Consider the following 11,957-nt stretch of genomic DNA (forward strand, 5'->3'; position numbering starts at 1 on the left):
TGACCAATGACCATGCGCAAGGGAGTTAATTTTCCATCCACTCGTGTCCTCAGGCAACGCCCCCGTACTACACCGTGGCCAATGCATTCCCCGCCAAGAGATTGTTCTTTCTCTTGAGTTTCTTTGGTCACAATAATGCAGACATCTCTCCAAGCCATTACCCCCTTTTCTCTAAGTAACAATAAGCTTATTAACATCTCATCTGTCCAGTCCAGGTCACAGTAACAATATCAACATCGGTGATGATGATGCTTCTCCAGACGGCTCTGTCTAATGGTCTGTTTATTTCCTTTGTTGCCATGGCAATAACCACCAAACAATCTAATCTAATCGAATGTCTCAAGATGCAGAATGAATATCCTGTAGTCTAGTAGTCTCGCTCAAGAGATCCCCATAGCAATAACCACTAGGGATGCAAATTATCGATTAATTCATTAATCATTAGTTGATAGTTATTAGTGTGATAGTGAGAATTACACTATTCACACCCCTCTTCACACACACTCTTCACATGCCCATTTCACCTGGGTCTCTTGTCAGTTGAATTGTCGATTAATTGTGATTAATGTTTTTTAATCGATTAATGCACTGAACGATTAAAGTTGATTAATCGATTAATCGTTTGCATCCCTAATAACCACGCCATATAACCTATTCTAGAATCTAGTCTAGAATGTCTAGAATGTCCTATAGTCTAGGCAAGACGTCCCCACAGCAACATCCACAACATACAATCTAACTGAATGTCTCGGGATGCAGAATATCGTACAGTCTAGTCTTGCTCAAGATGGCTGGACACACACAACTGCCCCACATTCAGCACACCTTTACGACCTTACTACACCTTACATGACAGCTTACATTACTACATTATTACCTGTTTACTATCCTAGTATCATCACAAGGCCTGAGGTTCCTATGCACAGCCAGTGTCCATGCGCTGGTGAGGCATGTAAACCTGATGAAGCGTTGCATGCGAAAAAGGACATAACAGAAGTGCTCCAGATTGCTGACGTGTGTGTTGGCCTACTGTGTATTGTCAGCCACTTCTCCTGGAATTTCATTTAAAATGTAGCTTCACCTGATACTAAAATAAACAAATCATCTTTGTAAAAAAAAAACACTTGCTAAACTCATGTGAGCAAACATACAGTGTAGCCTAATGTTTGTTTTGAATTGAGTTAATATCCAAATGTGTCTTGCCACCCAGTGTGTAACAGCTGTACTCATCTTTAGCTAGGCAGGTGGACTCCAGACACACACACACACACACACATGCACACACACACACTCACTCACAGAACAGACATGCTACTGCTTACGCTATGCAACAATGTACTCATCCTTAGCTAGGTAGGAGGTAGACTGGCACCTGAGGCAAGGACAGACAGAGGAGAGAGAACAAAAGACTGGGAAGACAGGGAGGGAAGAGAAGCAGAGGAGGGAGAGAGAGAGAGAGAGAGAGAGAGAGAGAGAGAGAGAGAGAGAGAGAGAGAGAGAGAGAGAGAGAGAAGGGGGTGTCTGGATGAGGACAGAATAGGTCAGGGAAGGGGAGAGGGAATGTAAAAGGAGAGAGCGTCTGAGAGAGAGGAGAGAGTGAGAAAGAGAGGAAAGTGCAGGGAATCGACTGCATGCTTGCAGAAAAAGCTAAAAGTGGGCTTGCCTTTAGGGCCAGCCAGAGGTTAGCAGTTTTAGGAAAAATAACAAGCTATTGTAATAAAATCTGAAATGCAGTCTAGAGAGAGAGAAAGCGAGAAAGATGATAGAATAGAACTGAACAGGGAAGAAGAAAAGACAAAGAGTAAAAGAGAGGAGAGAGTGGGGAAGAAAGGAGAGCAGGTCAGAACTAAAGAGAGTAAAAGAGAATAGAGAGTGTGTGATGGAGAAGTGTGAAGGAAAGGAGTGATAATGATGATGAAAAAGGAGAGAATGACTGATATCAAATGGGACAGAGAAGAAGGGAAGTGGCTGGGAATAAAATGGGAGAGGAGAGAGTGAGAGGGGAACGTGTGAGAGGAATAGGGCTGGGTAAAATAATCGATTTAATCGATAATCGATTGATATCATTTAAAATTCACATAATCAATTCACATGGCACAAAATCGATTTTTTTTTTGGGTTCTTTTTCTTTTTGTTCTTTTTGTTTAATTTAGGTCTATGGAAAATACAGAGTAGGTATTAGTCAATTAGGCCTAGGCCTACTTATTACAAAGTAGCAATCTGTTAACACTGTCAAGCCAGAGCCCTTTGACATTTCTATATAAAAATAGGCAACAACACCTTTTGGGGGAAATCCTTGCACCAAGAAGGGAACGGATTGAATCGATTCGAAATGAATTGAATCGAATCGAATTGAATCGTGATTAATCGATTCAAAGCCCTATTCGAAATCGAATCGATACAGGAACATGGCTGCGATACCCAGCCCTAGAGAGGAAGAGAGGAGATAGGAGAGATAGAGTCTCAGAGAGAGAAGAGTGCTGGAAAACAGGAAAGCAGAGAGAGGAGAGAGAGAGGAGCAAGAGAAAAGAGTGCATGGAAAGAGGGAAGGGGATGAAAAGAAAGAGGAAAGTGTCTGGGAAGAAGAGAGAGAAGAGGAGAGAGCAGAAGAGAGAGAACAGAATGCAGAGAAAGGAAGAAGGGAGAGGATGGAGGAGCGTCAGAGAGGAAAGAGAGTGCAGGGAGGAGTGAAGGGTGTCTGTGAAGAAGAGAGAGAAGAGAGGAGAACTTGTCAGAGTGGGAGAAAAGAGTGTAGACAACAGAAGAAGAGAGGAGGGAGTAGCATCAGAGAGGGAAGAGTGCAAGGAAAGGAAGAAGTAAAAAGAGAGGAACATCACAGAGAGGAGGAGAGAGAGTGCATCTGAGAGAGAAACGAGTGCAGGGAAAGAGGGAAGATAATGAAAAGAAAGCCAAGAATGTGTCTAGGAGAGGAGAGGAGAGGAGAGGAGAGGAGAGGAGAGGAGAGGAGAGGAGAGCAGATGAGAGGAGAGGAGAGGAGAGGAGAGGAGAGGAGAGAGCAGATGAGAGGAGAGGAGAGGAGAGGGTGGGCCCTGGTGAGTGGGGGAGGGGTGTTCGTATCCATTCAGCGGGGATATCATATCTAAACACCGCCATAAGTGTGTGTGTGCGCACACACACTCACACAGGCACACACGCACACACACACACACACAAACATAAATATAGGAAGTGAGCTTTGAGAAGCTGCAGGGAACTCACACACACACACGCAGGGCTGCACACACACACAAAGAGGGGGGCTTGTTCTCAGTCTCCATGACGACCGCTCCAAACAGTTGCTGCTCTGCTCCTCTCCCCTGATGAGCATCTAGCCTCATGCACCATCACAAGATCAGGACACACACACACAGACACACACCCACGACCACCCCCCCACACACACACACACAAACACACACACACACACATAGCACAAACAAGCAATCCACACACACACACATGCACACACACACACATACACACAGAAAATAACAACATTCATGCCAACCGTCAACACACACCCAATCACAGCAACTATCACCACACACACAGAAGCATAGGCCAATTCGCATTGGGCAATTCAGGGGCAAGAGCTTCACAATGGCCACCATAGGACTATGAAATGGGCAAGTCGCACACACACAAACACACACACACACACACACACACGTGCAGGCAATGTCCTTGTGTCAGGAGGTGTGTGTGTCTGGGGGTTTCAGCCTGGTTAAAATCAGCAAGGTCACCTCCCCTTCTATGTCTGCAATCTCTCTCTCTCTGTCTCTCTCTGGCTCTCTCTCTCTCTCTCTCTCATACAGCCCAGCTGTCTCTCACTCTTCCTCTCACTATCCCACTCTCACTCTCTCTCTGCCACACTATCTCTCTCTCTCTCTCTCTCTCTCTCTCTCTCTCTCTCTCTCTCTCTCCATAACATTGGTAGCAATTAGCACCCCAACCCCATGGTGACAAATCCAACTGGTGGTGAAGGTCCCCTTGAGTGTGGCATCTAACAGTCCAACAGCAGCACGTTAGACCACCACACCTTTCTGCAGGGCAGCAGAATTAAGTAAAACAAGAGTTATCTTGACACTGCCATTTTATTTCCTGTGTAGTGTGTGCGTGACCTCCTCATAGTAAGTCTCACTAACTAACTCACTCTCTGTGTCTGGATATGAGCATCTAGTAAAACATGAAGGTCTCCTTATGCCAACCAACACCCACTAATGAGTGCGACTTTATGCAGTTTAGTATCCCGAATATGATACTTATCCTGGATATGATCAAATTTGGGATAAGGCATTTAAATATGAGTACAGAGTGTTATATGAGGCAGTCATGGGTGAGCGGTTAGGGCGTCAGACTTGCATCCCAGAGGTTGCCGGTTCGACTCCCGACCCGCCAGGTTGGTGGGGGGAGTAATCAACCAGTGCTCTCCCCCATCCTCCTCCATGACTGAGGTACCCTGAGCATGGTACCGTCCCACCGCACTGCTCCCCATGGGGCGCCACTGAGGGCTGCCCCCTTGCACGGGTGAGGCATAAATGCAATTTCGTTGCATGCAGTGTGCAGTGTTCACTTGTGTGCGGTGGAGTGCTGTGTCACAATGACAATGGGAGTTGGAGTTTCCCAATGGGCTTTCATATCCGGTCCACATTCTTGGCCGTTACAGAATTCTCTTCAAATGCGTGTAGCCTGGATACCAGCAACAACGTTCTACTCTGGGATGAGATGTCATGTTTCCATGCGTCAACGTCCCGGTTTCTTCCGGAATACTCCACATAGCATATCCCGATTTCTCAAAATCCCAAATTTATATGTTCAAACACAAATTCGGGATACTTTAATATCTCAATCATGTTCAGGATACTGAACTGGATATTTGCGCACTCCATGTAGTGACAAGAAACAAGTGTGAGGCCTTCACTTCAGAGACAAGAAACAGCTCTGTCACATTATTGACATTATTGACTTTATTGAGTAGCTAACCTTCCTGTCCTTTTTTTAAAATATAGTGTTTGGGCTTTTTATGCCTTTATTTTGACAGGACAGTTACAGAGAGACAGAAAATAAGCAGGGAGAGAGAGACGGGCAAGGTTCGGCAAATGAACTGGGGCCTGAATCGAACCCGGGTCGCCACACATGTAGCAATCAAGTGCCCAGCTGATTGAGCCAACCTTCCTGTCCTGAGAGCACATTACAGTCAGATGAATCAGAGCCCGCTGGGTGAAATTGATGACCAAGTTTTTTTTTTACATTCTGAACCCAGGCCTGACCCCAATGATCCATATCTGTGGTGTCACTGCTGAAAAGCAGCCTGGTATGTCACCAGCCAGAGAGAGAAAGAAGGCATTTAAAGGAGGCAATGTTGACCCGCATATATAGTCACACGCATATAGCCACACTAATCACTGCCTTGCAGTTGACCTGCAACCATGGCTTGGGTACATCCATACCTTCTCTGATGCCATGCAGGGGAAGCTTTGACCAATAGCGTAGGAGTTTCATTAACCCCTTAACGCAGAGTCTCTGTTATAACCATATTTCACTAAAATGGTAATGACCAAGTCTTAACTCAACCTTAGACTCCTTGCATTGTCATAGCAATGTTGTTATGATGTAGGTGAGTGTTTTCAGCTAAGAGTGACTAGGCCAGTCGACGGGCCCATCTGCCGTAAGAGGCTATGGCCGCCCTGTGTGAACTCTGCCATAAGCACAGCCTGGCCTACTAGCTGCTTCATCATAGTCGCCAGAGCCAGCCAACCCTCATCTGTGTAACGGATTCCAACAAGTAGCAGAGTTTGGCATGGAACGTTAGTAAACCTCCCTCCCGAAGCCTCATACAGTATCGGTAGCGCTGAGCTGTCAGAATGTACAGTACATCAAAGCTTTCAGAATGCCATTCTACCAGCCAGGTAGAATGCCTTGTTCAGATGCCCTTGTGTTGCTGCCCATTTCCCCCTGACTGGGTGGCAGTGAGAACTGAGCACAGAGGACACACCGACAAGGACAGAGGGCAAAGGTCATGAACCACACACACCCACCACCACCACTCATGTGTATCTAATCCTAGTTCACTGCACATATTTTCTAAAATGACCACCTTTACAGCGATATTATTAAAATAATACATTTACAGAGCACCCATACAGAGATTCCATACTAAGCACGGGATAAAACACAACATACAAAATCTGCAGCAATAGACGGCAAGCACCTGAACAATAGCTTTTTGGTGGAGATCGCAATGCACTCGGACTCTGAGCCCTGTCCAGTGCTACTGGCGCCGAGCGGGACAGACGGGCCGGTTGTCAACGGTCCACATTTCTCGGATGGACCGCTCAAAGGCTGTGTATGTTTATGAAGAGTGCCTCTTATCCCTTGCATAAACCTTTGTGTAGCCTAGAATCATAGACACACGCTAAGCTGGAATACAAGCAGCACATGGGCTGCGTGCGGCTGTCTTTACGCACGCGAGAGAAGGAGTTTCCTTTCCTTCAAAGCGGCACAAAGGCCTCGCGCAGACAGAGTCGGCAGCACCATGCCTCCACACACACTCAACAATGCCACGGTGCAGCCACCGATCCCGGATCCCACGAAAGCGGATTCTGGGTTACCGTGGTTACCAATCATGTAAATGCCCGCGTGCGTCTACACACAATAATTCTGGAGTTATAAACTTTGCTCGGATTATTGTTCCCTGATGTAACAATTCCACATGATCTCGTTGTGAACTGTCGGCTGAACACCGGATAATAATACAACGGATACGCAGGCGAAATAACTCTCTTGTTTCAACCAGAATATGGCATACACCATTTACCGCCAGGTCACCAGAAAATGCCTGAAAACGAGTGTCTTTTCTGGACGTGTTTTGTTACATTGTGCTAGCTATCCAGTACAGAATGATGATTGCTGACGTTAACGTTTACTGACCACAATCACTGATGTCCGCACCGCCTCCGAAACACTTTGCCTCAGCTCTGCCGCTGTCCCGGGCTTACTGAGCCTTTTGGTGAATTTTCGTACTTCCGACATCGCTTTGCCTCCAATATATTCCATATAGCGGCGAAAATCAAGACATGCCGCGCTGTCCAGCGGCAGTTGACAGATGCGCGAAGACCAGTCGCGAGGCGGGGCTCGAGACGGGAAGAGAGCGCGCACCACGAGCGCTGAAGGCTCCTGCCTCCTCGAGCATCCCGGGCTCCTCCTCCTCCTCCTCTCTGTGACCGCGTGTCGCAGCTGAACTTCACTCTTCAAAGTAACGTCAAAGGATATTAATCTATCTAGTTTTAAAGGCAGGCTATTATGCGAAAGACTGTTTGCTGAAACGCCGCATCTTCAGTGGCCACGCTGTCCTTGCGTAGCTTTTGTTTAAAGTAGCCTATGGCCTAGCCTACTTTAACCACTTTTTACTACACATTACGAAGCAGGTCACGGGCAGCACAACCTGTCAACATTTTTAGCAACGACATACTGAAATGAAACTAAGCAATGCTGCCACAAACGAATAAAATGGCACGCCTGCATGTTGACGGAAGTTGCTTTTTTCCTTCTTGGCGCAGTGTGGAAAAACTGGGCTTTTCTCTCCCCCAAGCGGTTGATTTGGAGAATGACACCCCGTTTACTGACCCTGGGCACAAGCCTGAGATTGAACAGTGATAGTAAAATTGATAGTGAAACCACGAGGAAAACTTGGGTATCCAGCCCAGAAAGGTCAATCAAACAACATGTCTAAATTGTATAATAGTAAAAGTGTGAAGTGTAGCCTACATAATAATAATAATAATAATAATAATAATAATAATAATAATAATAATAATAATAAAAACTTACATTAGGCCTACCTTCTGGTTTATGTGACTATTCCTCACACTTTTCACATTCTTTTTTATTTCAATTCAGTTTGGACATAACATCATGAACATATCAGAACAAGTTTAACATTAGGCCTAAATACAGTAACTGACAATTATGAAAAACACTAGCAAGATAATAACAACAACAATAATAAATAAAAATAGTAATTTCACATTTATTTAGATCAGATTCATTTTCACACCACAAATCCCCCATCATAGTTTTTCTTACCTGTCACAATATACAGTGAGTCCAATATTGATCCCTTGCTGATTTTGCTGGTTTGCCCACTAATAAAGACATGATCAGTCTATAAATTTATGATAATATGTATTCAAACATGGAGAGACAGAACATCAAAAAGAAATTTCAGAAAATAACTTTAAATAATATATTTTCATTTATTTGTATTTAATTTAGGCAAATAAGTATTTGACCCCTCTAGCTAAAGAAGATAAAGGAGTGATTTGTGGTAAAGCCCTAGTTGTCTAGCACTGAGGTCAGATGCTTCTTTTAATTTATGACAATGTTTGTGCATATACTAGAAAAGATTTTCGGCCATTTTTCTTTGCAGATTATATCTAAAACATTAATAGTTTGTGGCTGTAGCTTGGCAAATGGGAGGTTCAGTTCCCTCCATAGAATTACAATAGGGTTAATATTTGGAGACTGTCTAGGCCACTTCACGACTTTAATATGCTTCTTATTGAGCCACTCCTCCGTTGCTTTGACTGTATGTTGTGTATTATTGTCATGTTGGGAGATCCAAAAATGGCCCACCTTCAGTGTAGTGGTGGAGGGAAGGACGTTTGCACTCAGGATTGCACATTACATGTCTCCCTCCATCCATTCGTTGACGATGTGAAGTTCTCCTGTGCCTTGGCCAGACAAACACCCTCAAACCATAATGATACCACTTTCATGCATGATGGTGAGGAGGGTGTTATTTGGAACATAGACAGCAGTTCTCTTTCTCAAAACACATTGAATTGTGTTTATGCCAAACAGCTTGATTTTGGTTTCATCTGACTACAGCACCTCCTTATCATATCCTAAACCAGTCTGATGTCTGTTGGCAAACCTCAGGTGGGACTGCACAGGTTCCTTCTGAAGTAGAGGTACCATGTGTGCACTACAGGATTTTAAACCTCTGTGGCATTAAGTGCTACCAGTAGTTTTCTCAGTGATTTTGGTCCCAGTAGCTTTGATATCATTGCCTAGTTCATCCCGTACAGGTCTAGGGTGCTCCCTTTCTGTTCTCATGATGATCAAATTCTTACAAAAGGTCAAATCGCATAGAACCCCCGGCAGGCTGATGGATAGTCATTTTGTATTGCTCACATTTTGGAAGAAATGCATCAACAGTTGGGTCATTCATACCCAGTCTCTTTCTTGTGGCTTTGCAGCCCATGTAATCTTTGTTAAGGTCCAAAATCTTGTCCCTGATATGATTTGACCGCTCTTTGGTCTTTCCCATGCTGGTGAGGTTGGGGTGTGACTGATTCACTCATACTATGGACTGATTCTGCTGATTCAATGTGTCTTTTATGCATGTTAGTATGTACAGGTGTCTTTAATTCAGATTACAAGTTGATCGGAAGTGCCCATCTGGTCTGTGGGCCCGGAATTGTTATCAGTTGGCAGGGGATCAAATACTTATTTTGCTCGATGAAATGGAAATAAATTAATATATATTCTCTTAAGTTAATTTCTGGATTTTCTTATTGATATTCTGTCTCTCTATATTAGAATACATATTATCATAACATTTATTGACTGATCATGTCTTTGTTAGTAGGCAATCCAACAAAATCAGCAAGGGATCAAATAGTTGTTGGACTCACTGTATGCTTTAAGAGTTGTTTAAAAATCCTGTAAACTGTCCATTTCACCCACAAACTTTGCCTGAAGAAGGTTGAAACATTGTATTAAAGTTTTCTGGTGGAATGGACTGTGTGCCGGGGTTTTTTTACACTTGAAGGACACCCTCGCATATATCCTTTACATGCACCAGTTTCGTGCAACACACATATTTACCCATTTCTGCACAACCACCACTCTGCCAAAAATGCAATACCCAGTGTAGCCTACACAGCTTCTCAAAATTATGTAACTTTTTGCTCCCTCCTGAAGCAGGGAGGAAGTAGTACAAAGAATCAGTAAAAGTATAAGTCCATTCATGATGTAAGTACAACACTAGCACATGATATTACATAGTGATTACACCAGTTGTCCAACCTAATGAAGTAGCTAGATGTTGTGGTTACTGAAAAAAGCTAAGAAAAAAAAAAAAGGAAACCCCCAAATGTGATCCTGCCAGAGCAGAATCAGGCATATCGCTCTGTAGATGAGTCACTCAGTGAAGATACTTGTGTTGGGAGGACATGTCTTTTTGTTTTTTACTTTTACTTTGGCCATATATGAACAACACTAGGACATTAAGGCGTTTTCCTCCTTTTAAGTTTCAATTTCAGTTTTCTCATAGTTATTGCGCTTTCCTTTTGTGGGAAAGTACAGCTGGGGGTACACTTGATGAACATTATGCATAATAGAACATGGATTACATACAGCACATGTGAACACAAGACAATCAATATCACTTAAATTATTAACTTAATGAAACTAGTATCTCCATAGGATTTGACAGTGATTCAGATTTAAATGACAATTATAATTCACTACAGTCAGAAATACAACGTGTGAAACATTTCCAGCATATCCAACGATGTAATTCCAGTGACCACAGGTTTTTCCAGAAAAAATTACTTCGTTTTGTTCCCTCATAAGAAAAACACAGCACACAATTGTATACTATAAATTTTGCTTTTGATTATCTCTAGAGTCCAATGGTGTTTTAGTACAGTGGAAATAAACACACTTATCAGATATAGATTATGACAATAATAATAATATAACTACACAACCATAATTATTATTTAAAAAGGAGAACTCCAACAGAGGAGAAGGTCCACAAGAGGAAGAGGTGAGAGATTGTCACTGGGAATATGCACAGCATGTAGAAACTGACAAAAAAACGTGTATAATTCTTTCTCAGTACGGTTCGTTTAAGAGTCCTGGCAAGTTACACGTGTGACAATGTGTAATCACCTCAGAAAAGCTCTGGAGCACTGGGTGAGATCAAAAAGAGGACTGACACACCAAAAATTCCTAATGGGACCAGAAAGAGCAGGCACTTATTTTTGTAATACACTCACAAAATGAACAAAAACAGAACAGAGTTCATTTTGCTGTTCACTTTTTGGTCCACTTGAAGAGGACTGAGTTTGGTTCACTTAAAGGGGACAAGGTGTGAAAATACCCTAGAACTCTTCTTTCTTCTCCTTACTCCTCTCTTCCCTCTCATTCTCCTCTACGTCCTCCTCACTCTCCTCCTTGTGCTTAAAACTTATCTCACCCCCCCCCCCCCCCCCCCCCCCCCTCCTCCCCCCCTGCCAGAGCAGAATCAGGCATATCGCTCTGTAGATGAGTCACTCAGTGAAGATACTTGTGTTGGAAGGACACGTTTCTTTAATTTTCAATTTCAGTTTTCTCATAGTTATTGAGCTTTCCTTTTGTGGGAAAGTACAGCCTCCTCCTTGTGCTTAAAACAACTCAGTTGTGACAGGGATATTTTAGCCCCCTAAATGAGATATTTCAACTGGAGTTTTGAAATGTAACTGAGAAGCCAAAACCAATGTGTTTTTAAAAAAAAATCCATATATCCACATAAAACTCATCTCACCTCTCCCCCTCACCCCTCCTCCTGTTTCAAACGCCTCTCTCTCGCTCTCCTGTTTAAAGCTCATCTCTCTTCTCCTTCTTCTTGTCGTTCTTCTTGTGGAAAAACTTTCCATCTGGCTGCTTCTCCCAGGACAGCTGAACATCTCCTGGAAATCCCTGGGACTTCAGCCTGTCCCGAATCTGAAGAAGACAACCGGACACATTCACACAACTAGATGTCATTCAAACAAATAGAGTGTGGCTGACAGTTTGTGTGTGTGTGTGTGTGTGTGTGTGTGTGTGTGTGTGTGTGTGTGTGTGTGTGTGTGTGTGTGTGTGTGTGTGTGTGTGTGTGTGTGTGTGTGTGTGTGGGCTCACCTGCT

General features: G+C 43.6%; 1 protein-coding gene across 2 annotated transcripts in view; it reads right to left on the minus strand.

The window, feature by feature from the left end:
- dock11 (dedicator of cytokinesis 11) overlaps positions 1-7,480 on the minus strand; it is a 151,486-nt gene extending 144,006 nt beyond the window's left edge. For both annotated transcript variants that reach the window (XM_063187552.1, XM_063187551.1), the window contains exon 1: positions 6,931-7,480. In XM_063187552.1, coding sequence (XP_063043622.1) covers positions 6,931-7,056 — 126 coding nt within the window. In that variant the 5' untranslated portion in view covers positions 7,057-7,480. The remainder of the gene's footprint in view (positions 1-6,930) is intronic.
- Between the last annotated feature and the right edge of the window lie 4,477 nt (positions 7,481-11,957).

The sequence above is a fragment of the Engraulis encrasicolus genome, chromosome 21 (genome assembly GCF_034702125.1).
Source record: "Engraulis encrasicolus isolate BLACKSEA-1 chromosome 21, IST_EnEncr_1.0, whole genome shotgun sequence".
In the NCBI taxonomy this organism is placed as follows: domain Eukaryota; kingdom Metazoa; phylum Chordata; class Actinopteri; order Clupeiformes; family Engraulidae; genus Engraulis; species Engraulis encrasicolus.